This window comes from Triturus cristatus, chromosome 7 (genome assembly GCF_964204655.1).
Source record: "Triturus cristatus chromosome 7, aTriCri1.1, whole genome shotgun sequence".
Lineage (NCBI taxonomy): Eukaryota > Metazoa > Chordata > Amphibia > Caudata > Salamandridae > Triturus > Triturus cristatus.
This window is the reverse complement of record NC_140590.1, coordinates 704,897,918-704,919,964: the sequence shown is the minus strand read 5'-3', so window position 1 is coordinate 704,919,964 and position 22,047 is coordinate 704,897,918. Positions and strand designations below refer to the sequence as shown.

General features: G+C 43.7%; 1 protein-coding gene across 3 annotated transcripts in view; it reads right to left on the bottom strand.

Moving 5' to 3' along the window:
- DNAI2 (dynein axonemal intermediate chain 2) overlaps positions 1–22,047 on the bottom strand; it is a 315,671-nt gene that overhangs the window by 207,434 nt on the left and 86,190 nt on the right. For all 3 annotated transcript variants that reach the window (XM_085617361.1, XM_085617360.1, XM_085617362.1), the window contains exons 8-9: positions 19,523–19,645; positions 6,570–6,793 (exon numbers count right to left, since the gene is read on the bottom strand). In XM_085617361.1, the coding sequence (XP_085473487.1) occupies positions 6,570–6,793; positions 19,523–19,645 (347 nt within the window). The remainder of the gene's footprint in view (positions 1–6,569; positions 6,794–19,522; positions 19,646–22,047) is intronic.

The following is a 22,047-nucleotide window of genomic DNA, read 5'->3' as shown; positions in this document are numbered from 1 at the left end:
CATGTAGAGTGCATTGGCATACAGAGCAGGGATGTAGAGTCCTATGGCATAGAGTAGAGTGGTGCAGAGTGGAGTAGCAGTGGTGTGGTGCAGGGTAGAGTGGAGTAGTGCAGGGTAGACTGTAGAGGTGTAGAGTAGAGTGGCGTAGAGTAGGCTGGTGTAGAGTACAGTGGATTAGAGTGGAAAGAGTGGAGTGATGTAAAGTGCAGGGGCATAGAGTGGTACAGAGTAGATTGGTGTGGAGAGCAGTGATGGAGAATCCAGTGATGCAGAGTAGAATAGAGTGGCGTACACTGCAGTGACGTAGAGTGCAATGGTGTAGAGTGATGTAACTTGTATTGGCGTAGAGAGCATTTGCATGGAGTCAAATGTTGTAGAGTATAGTGACGTAAAATGCAGTGGTTCAAAGTAGTTGGCATAGGTGCAAGGGCGTAGGGTGCATTGGTTTTGAGTAACGTGGTGCAGAGTGCATTGGGGTAGAGAGCCATGGTTCAGAGTACAGTGGCAAAGCTTAGACTGTAGAGGCGTAGAGTGGTATAGTGTGGAGTGTAGTAGTGTAGAGTGGAGTGCAGCAGAGTGGAGTGGTGCAGATTTAAGTAGAGTAGATTGTTTCAGAGTAGAGTGGAGTGGTGCAGAGTAGAGTATTGTGGTACAGGATAGAATGCATTGGCATAGAGTAGTAGCGTAGAGTGCAGTGACATAGATTAGAGAGGCACAGTGTAGAATGTTTATTGCAGTAACAGAGTAGAGTGGGGTAGAGTAGATTGTTTCCGAGTGGAGTGAAGAGGTGTAGAGTGGAATGGTGCAGGGTAGAGTGGAGTGGTGGCTGGTAGAGTGCAGGGTTATAGAGTAGTGGCATAGAGGGCTTTGGCGTAGAGTGAAGTGTTGCAGAGTGGCGTGGCGTGGCGCAGAGTGGAGTACAGTGGCATAAAGTGCAGTGGCATGGAGTGCAGTGGCTTGGATTATATTGTTTCAGAGTAAAGTAAAGTGGTGTAGACCGGAGTGGTGCAGGAAAGAGTAGTGGCATAGAGTGCAGTGTTGCAGAGTGGAGTGCCACAGAGTGGAGTGGTGTAGAGTGTAGTGGCAAAGAGTGCAGTGGTGCATAGTAGAGTGGGGTAGAGTGAACTGGCAGAGAGTGAAATGGTGCAGAGTAGAGAGGCATAGAGCAAAGTAGTGCACAGAACAGTGCTATAGAGTAGAGTAGTGCACAGTTGATTAGAGTGGCATACTGGGCAGTTGCATAGAGTGCATTGGCTTAGAGTGCAGAAGAATGGCGTGAAGTGGTTCAGATTAGAGTGCAGTGGGAAAGAGTAAAGTGGAGCAGAGTAGAGTGGCATATAGTTTAGTGACAGAGAGTGCAGTGCTGCGGAGTAGAGTGCCGTAGAGTTCAGTGTTGTAGAGTAGAGTGGCATGCATAGGTGTAGAGTACAGTGGCATAGAATTGTGCAGAGTAAAGTGACAGAGTGCAATGGTGTGGTATAGAGTACAGTACAGTGGTGTACAGTGCCGTGGCATAGACAGTGGTGTAGAGTGTATTGTTCTTGAGTGAAGTGATGTAGAGAGCATTGGTGTAGAGTGTAGTGGCATAGAGTGCAGCGGTGTACAATAGAGTGGCATAGAGTACATTGTTTCAGAGCAGAGTGAAGTGGCATAGAGTGCAGTGGTATCGAGTGTCGTAGAGTGCAGTGGTACAGAGTAGACTAGAGTGCCTCACAGTGGATTGGCGTAGAGTACAGTGGCATAGAGTGAAGCAATGCAGAGTAGAGTGGTGCAGAACCCATTGGTGTAGAGTAGAGTGGTGCAGAGTAGAGTACAGTGGCATAAAGTGCAGAGGCATAGAGTACAGTAGGATAGCATAGAGTACAGTGGTACAGAGTATATTTCAGCAGCATAGAGTGCATTCATAAAGAGTAGTGTCAGAGTGTAGTAGTGTAGAGTGCAGTGGTGTAGAGTGCAGTGACCTAGAGTGCAGTGGCCTAGAGTGCACTGGCATAGAAAGCAGTAGCATACAGAGCACTGGACTAGAGAGCAGTGACAGAAAGTGCACTGTTGTAGAGTGCACTGTCATAGAGTGCAGTGGCGTAGAGGGCGCTGGTGTATATTGGTGCGGAGAGCAGTGACGTAGAGTAAAGTGGTACAGAGTAAAATAGAGTGCCATAAAATGTAGTGGCATGGAGCACAATAGTGTAAAGTGACGTAGCGTGCAGTGGAAAAGAGTAGAATGCTGTGGAGTATAGTGGCGTAAAGTGCAGTGGTGCAAAGTAGTTGGCATAGGTGCAGCTGCATAGGGTGCAGTGGTTTAGAGTAGAGTGGCACAGTGTAGAGCGGAATGGCGTAGAGTGGCGCAGCATAGTGTGGAGTGGTGCAGAGTGGAGTAGAGTGGCATTGAGTGCAGTGGCATAGAGTAGATTGTTTCACAGTGGAGTGAAGTGGCGTAGAGTGGAGTGGTGCAGGTTAGAGTGGAGTGGTATAGAGTAGTGGCGTAGAGTGCACTGGCATAGAGTGCAGAGCTGCAGAGGGAAGTGGCATAGAGTGGAGTGGTGTAGAGTTCAGTGGCAAAGTACGCAGTGGCAAAGAGTAGAGTCGGGCAGGGTGCACTGGTATAGAGTACAGTGGTGCAGAGTAGAATAGAGAGGCGTAGAGTGAAGTGCCTATGGGCCTGATTCACAGAACTAACTTAAGACAAAATCCTAAATTTACTACCATTTTCGTATTCATAGAAGGCACTTACTCATTTTGGTATTCACAGAAGACACTTACTCACTTCGGTATTCACAGAAGTTAGGAGTCCTAACTTTAGGACTCCTAAATGCCTTCTGTGAATACCGAAAGGCTTAAAATTAGGATTTTTCTCAGTTTAGGAGTCCTAAAGTTAGGACTCCTAACTTTACTACTACTAAACTGAGAAAAATCCTAATTTTAAGGCTTTCGGTATTCACAGAAGGCATTTAGGAGCCCTAAAGTTAGGAGTCCTAACTATACTACTACTAAACTGAGAAAAATCCTAATTTTTGAGGCTTTCGGTATTCACAGAAGGCATTTAGGAGTCCTAAAGTTAGGAGTCCTAACTTTACTACTACTAAATTGAGAAAAATCCTAATTTTAAGACTTTCGGTATTCACAGAAGGTATTTAGGAGTCCTAAAGTTAGGAGTCCTAACTATACTACTACTAAACTGCGAAAAATCCTAATTTTAAGACTTTCGGTATTCACAGAAGGCATTTAGGAGTCCTAAAGTTAGGACTCCTAACTTTTGTGAATACCGAAATGAGTAAGTGCCTTCTGTGGATACCAAAATGAGTAAGTTCCTTCTGTGAATACCAAAATGGTAGTAAGTTTAGGATTTTGTCTTAAGTTAGTTCTGTGAATCGGGCCCATAGAATGCAGACTCAGAATGCAGTGGTGCACTGTCATGTGCCCGAGTTAGGCCAGGTAGGAATTCGTGCCATTCTTGCATGTATGCAATCCTTTTTCCCAAAGTTGCCTTCTCTTGGAAGCATTGACGCTTGACACATATTTTGCATTTGTGACGCTTAGAGAGGGTTTCGCAGAAACATCGACATTGTTGACACGGAACACTTCTTGAGAATATTATCAGACTGCCTTGATTTAAGTGCAAGGCCTCTCACATGCGTAATACAAATGTGTTTATTATTACATCCATATGGCGACACAGCTATCTGTAGAACACAAAAAATGATGGCCTGATCACAATCTCGGCCAGAGGCAGGATGACATTTTCTATATCCTATTGTTTCTTTACATAATAAGATACTTCTGCAAACTTTTGAAGGGACCCTGCATGCGGAAGCTTTCGCTAGCATCTGACTGACATCTCAGTGAGGGGTGTCCAGTTTGTGACCAAGACGGGGTCATACTCTCTTACCCACCAGGTAAAGAGGTTAGATATTCCAGACTGGGGTTTTCTTGGCAGATCATACATTCACACCCTAGACACATGGGTTAGGGTTCGCATCGTAGGGGTACGCTCGATTTTTATAATCTTTTATTTATATGCACATATAACCTGTCTCAACAAGCTGGTGGAACTCTTTATTTTATTCACTGTGTTGATACTCATTAAAACGTATCTCCTTCGGTCTATTAATCATCACAGCCTATATTTTCTATACAATAATCAATATGGTTCAATAAATATTGAAAATGACCCTTTGTGTATTCTTTGTATATTTCTCTGAGCAAAAGAAAGCATGGGTGACTGAGCAAAAGTTTGAAGTCTGTCACCACAGTTCCTGAGGGAACAGAGTTGGCATGTTCAGTAGTTGACAGAACTGTTCGTTCCCTATTCAGGCTTATGGGGGCTAACAGTGGTACTGCAAGCTAGCTGGTCCAATGGACGACATATCCTACAGGGGTGCATGGAATCAGTCAGGCACCATCCTAAGATCATGCCTTCTGCAAACACGCAGTTACTACTGATTAGTGAAAACTACACAACAGCATAGTAGATTAGAGTGGCATAAAGTGCATTCGTGTAGAGTGCAGTAGAGTGGCATATAGTCATGCAGAGTAGAGTGCAGTGGCATAGAGTGGCTTAGAGTGGATTGGCGTAGAGTGGAGCGATGTAGAGTAGAGTGGCGGAGAGTGCAATGGCATAGAGTAGAGTGGCAGGGAGTGCAATGTTGCAGAATATACTGTCGTAGAGTGCATTGATGCACAGTAGAGTGGTGTGGAGTGGCTTGGAGAGCAGTGACACAGAGTACAGTGATGAAGAGTAAAATAGGGTGGCATAGAGTGCAGTGACAGAGTACAATAGCATAGAGTGAAGTGGCGTAGAGTTAAGTGGTGTAGAGTGCATTGGCATAGAGTGCAGTGTCATACAGTAGTGTAGAGTAAAGTGGAGTGGTGCTGAGTGGCATCAAGTGTAGTGGCGTAGAATAGATTGTTTCAGAGTGGAGCGCAGTGGTGCAGAGTAGATTAGAGTGGCGTAGAGGGGATTAGTTTAGAGTGCACTGGCGTTCAGTGGAGTGGTACAAAGGAGAGTGCATTGGCATAGACTGCATTGTTGCAGAGTAGGGTGGTATAGAGTGGGGTGGTTTGGAGTGGTGTAGAGTGGAGTGGTGCATAATAAAGTAGTGTGGGGTAGAGTGCATTGGCACAGTAGAGTGGAGTGGTATAGAGTAAAGAGGTGTAGAGTGGAGTGGTGCAGATAAGCATGCAGTGATGTAGTGTGGTATGGTGCAGAGTAGAGTGCAGTCGTGTAGAGTGGTGCAGAGGAGAGTGGAGTGGGGTGCATGGTATGGTAGCATACTACCATTACAGACAATAAATCTTCAATTGAAATGACCATTACATTTGCACTCACATACAATTTTACTGATACAAGTATACATCGCACAAAGGATAATGTGTGGAAATGTCATCACCCAACGTAAAGATTTGACCATCAGCACAGTTCATTGACGGACATTTAAATTTTGTTGTGTGCTAGAAAAACAAACATCTTTCAGCTTTCCTCAAGCAGCGCCCAGTAGCCAGCATGATTGTCAGAGAAAGTATCAATAAACTCCAAGCTTCCTGGAAGACACAGCCTGACATTTGACCTCCATCTTTGAATGCACAGCAAATGTGACAAGATAAAAACAAGATTTAAAGGCCTGTTGATAGAAAGCGAGTTTGTGGAAAAATACAGTAAACACGGGTTGGGCGACGGAAGGATGAACTCGAGCTGGACAGCCTAAAGCAAATAAAGCCAGCAAATAGAAAGACAGAAAATGTGAGTTACAAACCACACAGCCAATGGTAAGAAATGGGTGGAATGCATTCCTAGGTCAACTTTCTGAATGTCCCCAAAATGTCTTTAGAAAACCGGACAGCTGTGCTGTCTGGCAGGCTGTGACCTAAAAATGTGTTGTTAATTTACATGACACATTGTGTGACTGTTCCATTAATTAGGTGTTACAGTGCTTCGGACTAAGATGGTAGGTGATCAAAGAAGTGACACAGGTAGGTGTTTGTTAATAACAAGGACAACTTAGATGGCCCATATGTTGATACCACATATGTTACCACTTCCAAATCTTCATATTTACAAATGCCATTAGCTAGTTGTCTCTTAAATGACCATTCTTCTTCTGCTGAAGGACACTACATGCAAGCCCTTTGACTGCTCTACCTTAAATTCAGATTAGACTCTTTGCTTCTGTAATGGTGATAGACAGACAACAGAGGAGAGGGAAGAGCAAGCATGGTGCCGGTTCTCAGGAAGGGGCAGGCTTTGGGTTCAAAGGCAATGATCTGTCTTAAAAGAAGACAGAAGGCTGTCCAAAGCACCATCAAAGGACAATGCTCATTCTTCATTTTAATCACAGCTTATAATAATTGAATATGTATTGCTGGTGAGGTACCAAAGACATGAATTTGATCAATTTAAAACAATGATTAAATGAGTCCCCGGTGAAACCCTGCTCAACTGTATTATTTGAAAGATCAATCATTGTAAATAAATGTTCTCAAAAACGCTACATCATTCAATCATTCTTTGTGACCTACTGTAAGCATTCCAGTGGTGCCTGTCATTGAAAAGAGCATTGAGAAGTGCCACCTACTTGGTCCACATGATGGAAGACTCTCGACTGTCTTCTGACCATATCCGTGCTGTCCAATCTCCTACTGTCATGAAGTTCTTAGGGAAGAAAGCGTTCCTCTGCAATGCATAAATCGGGCCATGGTGACCACTGAAGGTGTTCACAATTTTCTCAGCAGGCGTCTTCGCTTTGCGGTTACAGGATATCACCATTCCCTGCTCCGTCCCCACCATGAACTTGGTTGGCTGTTAGTGAGAATACAAAATATAGAACTAACAGCTGCTTGGATGAATGAGGGTTCTACTCATATAAACCCCTTCGCTGCTAGGCCTTCCCCATCTCCCCTCCCCTGTGCTAAACCTTGTTTTGGCTATATGGGGTATTCACACTTAGGCCCTTGTTACCTTTTGACCACATAAGGGATCCATGCCAAATTTGCGTCCTTTTCTTCCAACATCATGGGGATTTTAAAGGTACCCAGGGTTTGTTGATTACCCAGGAGCGGGGCCCAGAAATTAGCCAAACTACAGCTAAATGTTTTTTTGTTTTTAAATGGGGAAAAAAGTGCTGCAGATGAAAGAGTATGATTTTTTCCTGCAATTGGTATCAACAAAGAGTTTGTGGTGCTGAAATCACCATCTTCTCAGCTTTCAGGCACTGACATACCTTTGTAAGAAAACCAAATTTTTGTTACACAGTTTTGGCCTTTTACTAGGACATAGCCAATTTTTTCTATTTTTTGTGCTTTCAACCTCCTTCCAGTTAATAGTAGAAATGGGTATGAAAGCAATCGGAAAAGTAGATACAATTTTGAATTCAGCAAGGGGTCATTTGTGTAGATCCTTCAAGGACTTTTTTAGAAACTAACAGTTGAAAATAGGAAGAGTTGAAAAAAACAGCCATTTGTGCCAACGTTTTCAACTGGAACTTCTTCTAAGTATGACAGATTTTTTAAAGCAATATACTGTTACATCCGCTGGACCCTTTTGGTTGTGGGGATATATAGGTCTTGTAGGTTTACCAAGAACCTGACGAACCCAGAGCCAATAACTGAGCAGCATCTTGCAATGTTTTTTTTAGTGTGTACAAGGTATATAGCAATTAATTTGGGAAATTATTAACAATGAAAAATTAGTATGAAAGACACCTATGTATTTCTGAAATGGGAACAAAATATAGAGTTTAGAAACAGTAGCTATTTGCACATCTCCAAAATTGTGGGCATGTGAATTATAGGACATTTTTCAAAGCGACTTCTTTTTTCCACATTGTCTTACATTTGGAAGGCAGAAATGCATCAAAAGTCAATAGGTAATAACAGTTGCTCTACAATTCTGTATTTCCCCTCCCGATAAAAATGGTTGCTCACTTGTGTGGGTAGGCCTAGTGCCTGCGACAGGAAATGGCCTAAAACGCAACGTGGACACTCCACATTTTTACAGTGAAAACAGACCCTTTTTTTGCATAGTGCCTAGCTGTGGATTTTGAACCCTAGCTCAGCCGGGACCTAGGGAAACCAAGCAAACCTATACTTTCTTGAAAACTAGAAACCCAGAGGACTCTAGGATAGGGTGACTTGAGTGGCTCCCACCAGGTTCGGTTACCCATAATTCCTTGCAAACCTCAAACTTTGTAAAAGGAAAAACATTTTCCTCACATTTCTTTGAAGGAAAGTTCTGGAATCTGCATGGATCCACATAATTTCACCCTCCCCGCATTCCTCAAAGTCTTCCGAGAAAAGTGGTGCCTCACTTGTGTGGGTAGGCCTAGTGCCCGCAGCAGTAAACGGCCCAAAACGCAACATAGACACACCACATTTTTACAGTGAGAAATTATCCCTTTTTTGCAAAGTGCCTAGCTGAAAATTTTGAACCCTAGCTCTCCCGGCACCTTGGGAAACCTAGCAAACTTATAATTTGTTTTAAACTAGAGAAACCAGGGGAATCCAGGTTGGGGTGAATTGTCTGGCTCTTACCAGGTTCTGTTACCCAGAATCGCTTGCAAACCTCAAACTTTGTAAAAAAAAACAAAAACACACATTTTCCTCATATTTCTGTGAAGGAGAATTCTGGAATCTGAGTGGATCCACAAAATTCCACCCACCCCGGATTCCCCAAAGTCTTCCGATAAAAATGATACCTCACTTGTTTGGGTAGGCCTAGGGCCCGCGCCAGGAAACAAACGCAAAACACAAAGTGGACATACCACATTTTTACAGTGAAGACTGAACTTTTTTTGCAAAGTGCCTAGCTGTAGACACCCAAGGGAATCCAGGATGGGGTGATTTGTCTGGCTCTCAGCAGGTTCCGTTACCCAGAATTTCTTGCAAACCTCAAACATTGTAAAGTAAAACACTTTTCCCCCACATTTCTGATGGAAAGTTCTGGAATTTGGATGGGTCCACAAACTTCGACCCACCCCGCATTCTCCAAAGTCTCCCGATAAAAATGGTACCTCACTTGTATGGGTGGGTCAAGTACCCGCGACAGGCAAGGGCCCTAAACAGATTGTGGAGACTTCAAAATTACGACCTGGTTTTCCACGGGGGAGGCACCAGGATTTTTGGCCCCAGGCTCGCGGCCATCTAGGGAAATCTACCAAACTCACACACTTCTGAAAACTAGACACCCTGGGGAGTCCAGTGAGGTATGGCTTGCATGGATCCCCCAACGTTTCCTACCCAGAATCCCCTGCAAACCTCAAATGCAGCTGAAAAAATACATTTTTCCACACATTTTTATGTGGGATCACCATGCCGGCACAAATGTTCGACCACCTTGCATTTCCCTTGGTCTCCCGAGTAAAATGATACCTCACTTTTCGGGCTGTCCAATGCAGAATCAGCTAAAAACGTATTTTTTTTTAAAATGGAGCGCTGTGATCTATCCTTAACCCCTATGTTTTTGGCCCTTCCCAATCACAGGCCTTTATCCCACCCACACAAGTGAGGTATCATTTTACTCTGGAGAACAAGGCAAACGCTGGGTGGTAGGACATTTGTGCCGGCACGGTAATTCCTCACAAAAATGTGAGGAAAAAGTGATTTTTTTCAAATAACGTTGAGGTTCGGGGGAATTCTGGGTAGGTAAACCTGCCTTCCGGGGGTAATCCCCAAGCAGGGATCCAATAGGGAAGGGTACAATTGGAAAGGGGAGATTCTCCCCTTTCCAACGATACCTCTCCCATGTGTCTCGGTGCTCGGGGGCTGAGATAGCCTCACAAGCACCGAAACTATGAAACTGAAACTGAGTTTCAGTTTCGTTGTAATGACGACAGCGCGCCATGCACGCGATCGTCATTGCAAGGAAAAGAAAACCATGCCTTGGGAGGTTGGGGAAGCTCTTCCCCACCTCCCAGGGCAAAAAAATGAGAAATCCCACTGCTGTTTACAACAGAGCAATTTTTTTGCAAGTGTGCTCATGAAGAAATGATTCCGTCATGAGCACACTTGCACTTGTGCTCATGACGGAACCATTCAGTCATGAGCACAGAAGGTGTTACGGCAGAGGATAACAAAACGATATATGCTTTTAAGCATGTTACAGATATGAAACATATAGTACAGTTTGACCTTTGTGGAGTTTACAACATACAAATATATAATTACATTTATTCTAAAATGTACTGTCCTCAACATGATTTTGCAGCAGTAGGGTCTTCATTAGAGAAGTCCTCTGACTTCGAACCAAGAATCACTCTACACAGTGATTTTGTGAACTTCTCTGCTATGCAATGGGTTGTCCCTTGTAGGCATAATGTGACTGTATTGTGTGTTTGTGCAGTATGCGGTCTCCAGGGAGAGAAGTAGGATACTGTACCAGAGGCGGCTTTGACGAAAGTGTGACTACAAGCCCCTCTATCCCTGGCTTTGACCATAATGCAATAATAAAGCATCTACAGAAACATGGATGAATCACTAGAAACGTATATATACAATGCGCATTAGGTGTGCATGGTTTTGTCCTTATTACAGGATTTACTAGGAGTGGTACACATGGGGTTGAACCCAGTAGAGTCCTGATGAAGAGTTTTAGGGGAACAGCTCCAAACATGTTGACAAAAACACATTACTGAGACAACCAGACTTATTAAGGTCAGGTTTCTTCTCAGTAAACGACCCCTGATTTTTAACCATCCCAGCTAGGGGCGGGAATAAAAGAGTGGCCATCTAGTTAGGGATTTTTTAATTTTCTTTCCCTTTCCACTCCACATCACTGCACTACACATAGTCTAAAATAAAAAGTGCGCCTACGCAATTTGCAGTACACCTGAATCCGTAGAGGATTGAGAGGAACCCCAATGATGAAGCATGCCACCTAGGGGCAACCCTGGTGGGAGAGGGGTCTCTAGAGAAAAAGTATTTTTTCTAGACATGGGATTACAACAAATTCTTGCTGTATTTTATCTATGTCCCTAAGGGCAGGTTTTCATCAATATACTCAATGTTTGTCTAACTATGTACTGTAAAGCAGACTGGAATTGTAATGAAGCAGACTGGAATATATTTTTGGGATTACAACTGAGTTCTGTAACTATGTGCACTGCTTGTATCATGTCACTGATGTCTTTGTACCATAATGAGTGCATCATTTGATATGTTAAAACGATGGGACACTGAGAATTTTCTGAAAGGTGTGTCCTGCTCAGTCACAGCTGGACCCACCCTCAGTCCAAAAGCAATGCTGGCTCCTGCAGGACGCGGGGAGCCAACATGGACCGTGGAGGCCTTCAGCTCCCCCCCTCCCCCCCCGCAGTCCCCCCAAAAAATGACTTGGTGCCCTGGGTGGGACCATGGCACCCAGTATTGTGGCATGCCCCAGGGGATGGTGCTCCCAGGGCCAAAATCAGAGTGGAAGGGGGATAGCACAGACCCCCTCCCATATTTTATTTAAAAAAAATAAGGAGCAGGATCTGGGGACATGGGGTCCCTGGGGCCAAAATCCGCCCAGGGAAGGGGGCCAGGCAGCCCCCTTTCTCCACTACTCTGCAAATGAGCCTCTCAGAGCACTGCTGGTTGGGGGATACTAACACATACTCACTCACCTATACAGTCACTGACACAAGCACACACTCACCCATACAGCCAATCATATGCTCCACCACTTACCTATACTTCCTTTCCCATACCTAGTTACTCACCCATATACCACTGACAAATCCACTCACCCACACATCCATACACACACTCACTCATCCATTCAGCCCTCACCCCCACACTCACTAACCCATATAGCCACTGACTCACCCATTCACTCATCCATACAGTCACACACCCACTCACCTACCCACACAGACACTCACCCATCCACACAGGTACTAAGACAACCAATCACCCATACAGCCACTCATGTACCCACTCACACAGCCACTTAGACACCAACTGACAGACTGATACAAACATTCACACAACCAGTCACTCACCCATACATTCACTGAGACACCTAATCACTCACTTACACAGTCAGTCAGTCATGCACCCACTGAATCATCCATACAGGCATTTCTACACCCACTGATTCACCAATACACATTAGTATATATTTGTCTGAGTGTCTGTGTGGGTAGGTTAGGGAAATACCTGATGACCTTGTTTGCGATGTGTGGCTGCTACTGGGGGCGAGACATTTCATGAAGGTTCTCTGAGCAGAATTGAGGACGAAGGGAAGGACCTTGAACTGGAAGTGGGTACCAGCAATGGTGAAGTGGAGATACTTGAGATGCTTGGGATGGATGGGAATGTAGAAATAAGCATCTTGTAAATCCAGGGAGGTCATGTTCTCTCTGTTGTTTAAAAGATTAAGAATATCGGAAAGAATAATCATACGGAAGACTGTTTGTACAGAAATGTGTTCAACTTCATGAGACCCAGGATGGGTCACCACTCTCCTGATTTCTTTCGAATGAGGAATAAACCCGGAGTAGAAACCCATGCTTTTTTAGAACTTGGAACTCGTTTTATCGTTCTTTTTGATAACATAATTTGAGCTTCATTCCTCAGTAAGTAAAGGCAATGGGAATTTGCTCCGCTTGTAGGATTGGCTGGTGGCTTCTGCACAAACTCTAAAGTGTGTCCATAGGTGACTAAGTCCAACACCCATCTGTCCAATGTTATCTCCGTCCATTGGGAAAGGTAATTGGAAATGATTCTGACCACTTGGTTGGAGGGGGCAGTTGTAGCTGGTACCTGGTCCTGGAACTGTTTGCGACCCATGTCTCAACCTTGAGGGGTTTGTTTACGTGCGCCCCATGCTTGTTGTAAGCCGCGGAAGGTGGTTGACGATAGGGCTGGTGTAAGCTGGCCTGTATTGAGACTGAGGCTGATATTGTTGAGGTCATTGATAGCCTCTTTTAAAGGTAGAAACCCTCTTCTTTTGGCTACATGAAAGGGCATTTTCCGGTACTGCAGAGTGCTAACAGATTTGGCAGTATCCGTGCAGCCAATAAGACATCATCAACATGTTTTCCAAACAGTGTTTCCCCATCGTAGGCCATGTCAAGAATCCTTGATTCGACTTCAGGCCTGAAAGATTTTGCCTTGAGCCACCCTTGAGCATTGTAAGACTGTCGCTCCGGCCAACTGCCTAAGTCCTCTTAAAGCGATGTAAAGAGCGCAATCGATGATTTAAGAAGATGTGCGCTCACCCTGCTGTATTATTTTCTTTGCCTCTGCCTTCTTGTCTTATGGGATGAGGTTGAGTAGACTGCTGACATCAGACCACATTTGACGTTCATAGCGCCCCAGAATTGCAAGAGAATTGGCTGCGTGCACTATGATGGCTAATATGAGGGAGAACCTTTTACCTACAATGTCAAGGTGCCTACCCTTCTTGTGTGGAGGTGTCGAGATCGGGGTGGAAGGATTTTTGGAGCATCTTTGTGCACCCTGCGAAATGACCGAGTCAGGTTTGGATGTCTTGTAAGGCAGGCCGGGGAATCATCAGTGGCCTTGTGCTGTTTGTTGAGGCATGGTGGAACAGGTGTTACTGCTGCTGGATTTTTCATAATCTTGATTCCTTCCTCCCAGATGTACTCTATGATCGGAATGACCCTTATACACTTTCTGGCTTGCTCCTTGAAGTCATGTAGAAAGCCATCAGATTGTTTGACTGAAGTTGGAAGATGGAACCTTACAGCTACTCTAGCCATTAAATTATGAAAACCCCCTATATCCTCAGGGAGAAAGTCTGTAGTGTGAGGTGGAGGCGGAGTAGGGACTGAATAATCATCCCATTCATCCCGAGGTTATTGGGCTTCAGGAATTTCTCCTTCCTCATGTTCATCATCAGCGGTTGACAGGTCTTCCCTTGGAGGTGGTATATTCTGCAAAGGTGATACCCTGGGCATCATGGTTGGTGGTACATTCATTGGCATGTCAGGAAAATTGGTTGGGGTGGTGAGGCTGGCTGCTCTTGTTGAGCATCTGGAAAACACCTCTTCCTGTCTTGCAGTATCGCTCGTAAGTCCTGCATTAAAGAGGTGGGCATGCACACTTCATCCGTTCTAGGTGGAGGCTGTTGATGGTATTGATAATGCTCTTAATATCTCCTAGGCGGAGCGTAATAAGAATGATAGTACTGTTCATCATCAGAGTCACCCTCTTAGTATTTTACCTGGAGCTCTGAAGGACTTTGTGCATTTCCAAAATCCCCATCCTCATCTGACACTCATACATCCAGCAAATGGCTAGGAAGCAATGGTGACACTTTATTTTGTGAGGTAAGTCGAGGTGTTCATATTGCTTTTTATCTTTGTCGATGACGTGAAAACAGCCTGCAGCGTCGATGGTAGAGCTTCCCCTGTTGACAGTATTATCGTCCACGGTGCCAACATCGGTGGTGTCATCATCAGTCCTGCCGTTGACAGAGCAGAGCGTTCGTCAATGCTGCTGCCGCCGACGGTGCAAGCGGTGTTGGCGGTAAGAAAGTTGTTGCCGTCGACGGTTTGGATGTGGACTGTGTACCTGTTGACACTATCTTCGTCGGCGGCGCGTTGGAATTCCTGTCATCCGTTGACAGTGATTTCGAAGAGGAGATCCCTCATTGTGACAAAAGAGGAGCCGTAATGGTTGCAGCTGTCAATGTTTTTGACAAAGATGGCTTCATCAATGATAACTGAGAAAACTGTTGTTATCAACATTGACAACAGCGTCGACGGGGTCATCGTCGACATAGTTATTTTTGATGGCGACGGTTCTGAGGAGGGAGAATGTTTTCTCTCCCTTTTCCTGTCAGAATGAGTAGATGGTTGTGAGAAGGCCACTCCTGTGAAGACTGGTTTTATTTTCTCCTTTTTCAGGGATCTTTGTGAGTCTTCAATGCCTTTCTACTCCCCTCAGATACCCTATGGTCAGAAGATCTTGACCCTTTTTGGGTTGTATGGGACGAATCGGTGTCTGCCCCACATGAACTGGATTTCTGGGATTTAGACTTCTGTAACTACAGAAGCAGTTGTACCTTTGTATCTCGTAAGGTCTTTGCCGAAAAAGTACGACAAATCTTGCACTTCTTTACCTGATTTTGTGGATAAAGACAGTACAGACGGTCTTTATGCGAGTTATCCATATGCGGCATTTCCTTCCCACAGGATTTGCAGGATCTGAACAGACCTGTTTAAGATGATTGAGATATTGTAAAGATGTAGACTATTGAGAAAAATTTTGAAGAGATAACTGAGAAGAGCTCAGGGAGACTCCCTTCACACGACGTGTAGTAGAAAATCTGAGGTACTCAGCCTCTGTTTGAAGTGTTCTGGAGGCTGCGGATTTCTGATTGGTTATAGTTCAAATTTGATAATTCTAAAAAAGGACATAGATAGGCTATTAATGCGACTGTACATTGTCATTATGGCCTATTGTACAATTGCATACTGCTTTCTATGATACCATAGTAGTCCCACTTCGATGACGGGGAATTATTCAAGCATTTGAATCTATGAAAGATCTGGATAACATTGGTAGTTATCCACATATGGATATACCTTTTATCTGCGAACTGCATAGCTAGAAGTGCTTTAACACATCTCATTAACATTTCTCCCTGTTTCTCTGTTTTTGCTTAGTGGGCTATATACTAGGATGCAATTAGCATGAATGAATTTGAATAATCACAGGCCACAAAAAAGCTGTTGAATATAATATCATATAATAGAGCACCAAAATAAAATGAGAAGCTCTAAGTACTAAATCATATTTCAGAGAAAAATCTATGTAGGTGGACATTCAGGAGGGGCAAATTAATATCCTTCACAAAATAAGGTATAGAAAGATTGTATAATTTCAAACCACTCCAGGAATGGTTCAGCAGATTATACTGCTTGAACAGTAGTTTACCCTTGAACCCCAAGAATGACTCATCACTCAGGGAAATAATCCATAGATGGACATGAAGAGGAAACTTTTGAGCAGCTGATCATATTGAGGGTTTTGTTTAGTGAGGGCCTTGCAATTTTCATTTACATGAAGAAACCATAGAAGAACTTGATAAATGTTCTTACTTGAGATCAAGGGAAATATAGCAGTGAACATAAATGAAGGATTAAGCCAGTATTTTGTTTTATTTAACTACAAAAAAATTGATTCAATAATACTGACTACCACCAGATAGTCAAGGAAAATGCATAGGGGTAAGTAAATAACAATGTAACATTCTTAAACAACTCAATATGCTGGTAGTATATCACCTGTAGGGGTGTTGCAAATGGGCCACGTTAAGCAATTAAGAATTCCTATTTCTCCATTAATTCCAGTCTGGAATATAAAAGGGATCCCCAAACCTTCTAAGCAAGGATTTAGCAAAATATTTCACAGCCAAGCACTGGCACAGTCAGAAATCCTTTCATAAAATATACCTTTATCACCCAGCACTAGTTTAACTGTGTAGGTGGCACCTTAGCCTTGAATATTCCATTACCTTGAAGATGATCAATGATCAATATTCTGGAGATTAAAATGTTGTAAGCTATTTCTGCCCTCCAAGTTCTCATATACAGTCATCTAGGTCACGGTTGTGCATGTCATGCGACTATATCTCAGTACCATGAAGTTGATTATTGTACAAGACGATGGTTTATGCATGATAGAAACTGCTACAGTTTATTCATTAGTGCAAATTGGAAATCACAGACACCATCCCAAAACCATACAAAATTGGCTTCTGCAGGTTTCTAAATCAGACAGCACAACAATCTCCTCTGTTGTAAGGTACAGTCAGTCAACCTCACTTCACACTTCACTTTTTATGCACCACTCTTTAGGTAAAAAAAATATGACAAAATGAAAATAGATCAAGCAATGTTACTTGAGTTAGTTGTTGGGACATGTACACCAGCCCATTACATGCTGCATAACCTAGTCGCCTCAATTAGTTCTACAAACTAAACCCTCCAATTGAAGCATGAAAAACCTCACAAAAGAAGCCCACATTTTACAATAGTAATATTCTCATTTGGTAGAAACTACAAAATTAGCGCCCAGTATTTGATAAAAGATCAACTAACATATGTGGTAGGGCTTTTCTGATGACACATGGATGTTAAACAAATCAAACATGAATGCACTAGCTCATAAGATTGTGTATGTGCAAGGCGTAGGGCCTAGGTAACTAATACTTTGAATAGTTAGAACAGAAAACAGTGTGCAAGAGCGCAATATTATATTAAAAGCAGATTGACATTAGTCTCACTAACAAAAATAACGGAAATGTAGTGGAGAGGAAACTTCCATTCTCCTGACAAGATAGCTATGTCTAGTAAGTAACATTACATGGCCATCTGGCCCAGCCACCAAGCAAATGTGGAAGGAAGCATGTTTCAATACATTTGCTTTCATTTTAGACAGGTCTCTAACTGAAGCATTGGCCTTTCTGCGAAGCACATACGAGAGACGGCAAGACAACTCACTCTCCTCTCTTTATAGAGAATCACTGGAGAGAAAGGTATAAAGAGTTCTAAGAATGTTTGCTTGCGGGAATTTCCAGAGAGCCATTGTCCAACTGCCGGCCTCGAACCTTTCTAAGGTATGTGGGGATGGTACATGGCTTGGGAAAGACAAATGAAATATACTGTTCTATAATATAATTATCAAATACTTGTGAAAATATTAATTGTTAAGCTAATACAATATCCATGATGCTGATAATATTATAGATGTAGGCGTTAGGTAGAGTTTAGACCAATTCATTGCAGACAACAGGGAGGATGTGGCGTTACGGCTCACAACTTTGGAACTGGGGAACCAGGTTCGAGTCTCGGCATCAGCTCATCATCCTGCAATTCTGGGCAAATCACTTAATCTCCCTGTGCCTACACAAATGTGACTGTTTTCTTGTGTAATGTAACTGGTGCTCATGTAAAGCGCTCAAGCTGGGTCGAGTTTGTACTATATAAAACTGCAAAACAAATAACAATTGCGATATAAAATGATTTGGGATTTTCTAATGTTCATCTTATTCTTTATTATGACTGATGAAATTACGTTCTGATACACAAGGTTTGTGTGCTGATTGCACATAATAAATAATGTATTATTATAAGGCACCAACAGCTACTACTTTCAGTGGGCACGGTGAGGGGTACATATCTACAAATAACTCCTGAAATAAACAACTTCCTGGCAGGGTTGTCTGACACACTGCTTCACCTCCCAGTACAGTTCACCCCTTAGCATCCTGTTAAATGCACTTCAGTTTAAATGCTTGCTTGAAATGTTGCTGAAGTGTTTCACCAAAGTTGGTGCAGGTTAGTGCTGTTAATCTCTAGACACATGGGTTTCTAGATATTATCCTTCATCAGTAGTGATAAAAACAAAATTCATCTGGGGTTGCTGAGAAAGCTGCCACAATCCTCTCAGGTCTCTGTACCTCTCCCTGGCGCACAGGTGCATCTCCAAGAGCTCGTCAGCTCAGTGGCTCAAGGGAGCCTTTTTGAACAGAAGGGGGATGGGAGCACATTGCTTCACCTCCCAGCACAGTTCACCCCTTAGCATCCTGGTAAATGCAGTTCAGTTTAAATGCTTACTTGAAATGTTGCTGAGGTGTTTCACCAAAGTTGGTGCAGGTTAGTGCTGTTAATCTCTAGACACATGGGTTTCTAGATATTATCCTTCATCAGTAATGATAAAAACGAAATTCATCTGGGGTTGCTGAGAAAGCTGCCATAATCCTCTCAGGTCTCTGTACCTCTCCCTGGCGCACATGTGCATCTCCAAGAGCTTGTCAGCTCAGTGGCTCAAGGGAGCCTTTTTAAACAGAAGGAGGATGGGAGCACACTGCTTCACCTCCAGGCACAGCTCACCCCTTAGCATCCTGGTAAATGCAGTTCAGTTTAAATGTTTACTTGAAATGTTGCTGAAGTGCTGGGATGTGAGGCAGCGTGCGCCCACCCTCCTCCTGTTTGAAAAGGCTCCCTTGAGCTAATGGTCTGACGAGCTCTGGTTGATGCACCTGTGCCCAGCGAGTGGTAGAGAGACCTGAGAAGACTTTGGGCAGCATTTCCAGCACCCCAAAAAAGAATGTGTTGCTCTCTACTGAAGAAGGACAACTATCCTGAAACACGTGTCTAGAGATACACAGCACTGGCTGCACCAACAAGGGTGAAAAACTAAAGCCTGACACCGAATTAAGTGTTATCATGCACTGCATTTAATATGATGCATCGGGGCAAACTGAGTGCTGGGATGTGATGCAGTGTGCGCCCACCCTGCTCCAGCAATTTCTTATATGTTTATGTTTCCTCACTTGAAAACAATAACAATTTTAAACACAGGAGGAAATTTGGGATTATGTACACAAGGAGAACAAATGTATGGAAGACAAAACTGGCAAGTGAAGGAAAACAATCTGGGTTGCATAAAAGAGTGCAATAGTATTGCGGGAGACTTAAGTGGGGAATCGCATTGGGCATCAGATAATAAGGACTACTAGTGATGACATCAAAAGAAGTATCTCACTACCTATGTGTAGCAAATAGAAGGAACCTACCATGGTAGGCTCAAATTCCAGTGAGATTGCTCCTAGGGCATTGTCTATATTGCCCTTCTTGGTGATGTCAAGGACCAGTCTTTCTGTTGGCTCACTCATCTTCCGGATATCCCACCACAAGACCTGCATGGAGAGAGAGTACAAGGTAGGGTTGCTGTCACCACTAGTTTTTTGAGATTACATCTGCCTGTCGGTTCTCTTCAGAAACCAGAGATGGAAATCAAATTCTACTGCATACACAAGGAAATGATGCTCTACTCTGATCTCACTCTGCCCTGTTATATGGAGGAATGAACCGAGGTAGGCTTGCTGATTTACCAAATATAAATGTCCGAAACAATACAGAGAGTTTTACTAGTAGAGGGAGAGAGAGGTGGAGGGACGGAGAGAGAGAGAGAGAGAGAGAGAGAGAGAGAGAGGTGGAGGGACGGAGGGACGGAGAGAGAGAGAGAGAGAGAGAGAGAGAGGTGGAGGGACGGAGAGACGGAGAGAGAGAGAGAGAGAGAGAGAGAGAGAGAGAATATATATTTGTCCACAAGACAAATAATGCTGCACTACCAGGAATCTGTTTGCAAAAATAAATCTTTTATTCGGTACACCAAAGCGTTTCGACAGTCAAGTCTTTTTCACGGTTATGTGAGTCCCTCTTAAATACATGCCATTATTGTGTTTGTATAATTAAACTCTGTCATTCTTAGACATATGGGACTCTTCGCATGTTTTATAAACCCGTGGCCTCAGTTTTCATTCCTACACATTGCTCATAATGCATTACATGCCAGGCTAAGTGCCCAATTGTATAATCAGTTTCTTTCATGCTGTCATTGGTTTCTAATCCCACAAATAGTTACACTTGAACAGCTTTTTTTTTCTTCTTTTTTTTCGTACCACAAATGTGTAAGTAAGTAAAATGTATTAGCCGTACGGTTACTGGAAATCTTTACACTATAAAACACTTGAGCAACACCCCTCCAGCCATCTGCCCTCCCCATGAAGCTTCCCAGCGCTCAAGGTAAAAATGTGCCGTGCCTGCGTGTGCCCCGATTACTACTTTGTGTCCTTCTAAGACTACAAACTGATTAAAAAAAGAATTAAAAATGAGCGATCAGCTCCTTTATAATGATAGTTCGCTCCAATTTTGCATAGACATATTAAAAGTTCAATGGTTTTATGGGATCCGTCGGGGTCGTAGCCTGAATTGAGTCGGTTAACTTTGATGGGAGTTCTTGGTGTGCTCCATACTGGGCACCACTACTACCTTTCGGCTCACATAGTGCATGTGAGGAAGCCTCTGGATTGAGTGACATCCATCGGAGCTAGGGAGCAGGATGATTCAGTTGCTGAATGATGTCGACCCTAGTTTCTGCTACCTGTTGCCGGATGTCAAGTGCGATTTTAATTTGATGGATAAACTTGCTGGCAAGTAAGCAGGTAGTAGTTTCTGAAAAGCACCAATCTGAAGCGTCCCTGCAGGTTCTAAAGCCCTTGTCCCTTAGGATGTGGAGTAGCAAGTGATGGCGATCACTGGCCAGAGTGGGGCAGTAGCATAAGAGATGTAGCCAGGATTCTCTATGGAAGTTGCATAGCCGGCAAGAGACAGTGTTGTCTTTTCGAGCCCATGTTGGGTTTAAGTCCAGGATCTTGAGGGCAATGAGGCGTAGGAACAGGATTTCCCGTCTGGCTTGGGCTGAGAGTGGGTCTCGCAGGTAAGGTTGAGCTTTCTCAGGGATGTATGAACTGTCAAGTGCCAGTGATTAGGAGTTGTAGCGGAGTGAAGCACGATCCAGTTCAAACGAGATGGACTGGACTGGTGCTTCACTACATTAGCCCAAGCGATGTGTGAGATTTCATGTAGGACATGCTTTCTGCCTCTATTTTCAATGATCCTACAGCTTTGTCCAGCTTAAAGTGCCATTGAGAGCCCGCTGCCATGAAAATCGTTTTCAGGAAATGTTTGAGGGTGGTGTCGGGGGCTTTAAGCACTCTGATATAATATTTTATTAGGTCTCCCTGTAATGCCAGATCCTGTCTGTTTAGTCCTAATTCCAGCCTTAGCCTGGTATTCCTTGCTTGTCTAGGTGCATGCATCATGATCTTATAGGCTTTTGTCTGGACTGTGGTGATGGATTACTCTAATGCGCCTGGGAAGGCTAGGTGGCCATAATTGATTGCTGGGATTAGTTTTGCCCTGAGTACTGTCAACATGGGCTCTACGGATGGGTGTGCTAGGCGAAGGCTAAGTCAGAGAATTATTCTGTTGATTTTCAGGATTAGCTCCTTTATACGTTTGGCTGCTGTAGCCCTCTCTGTTAGCCATACCCCCAAGTAATTATAGGATGTAGCTGTCCTAAGTCGGTGCTCGCCCAAAGTCCAGAATGCTTGTTTTTTGTGATGGTATTTACCAAAGGTTATTATCTTTGTCTTGTTCTCATTTACTTGCAGGCTGTGTTCCTTGTTATACCCTTCTGGACTCTTGACCATGTCTTCAGGCAGGTCGCTCCCCCGCATCGCACAGCTCCACAAGT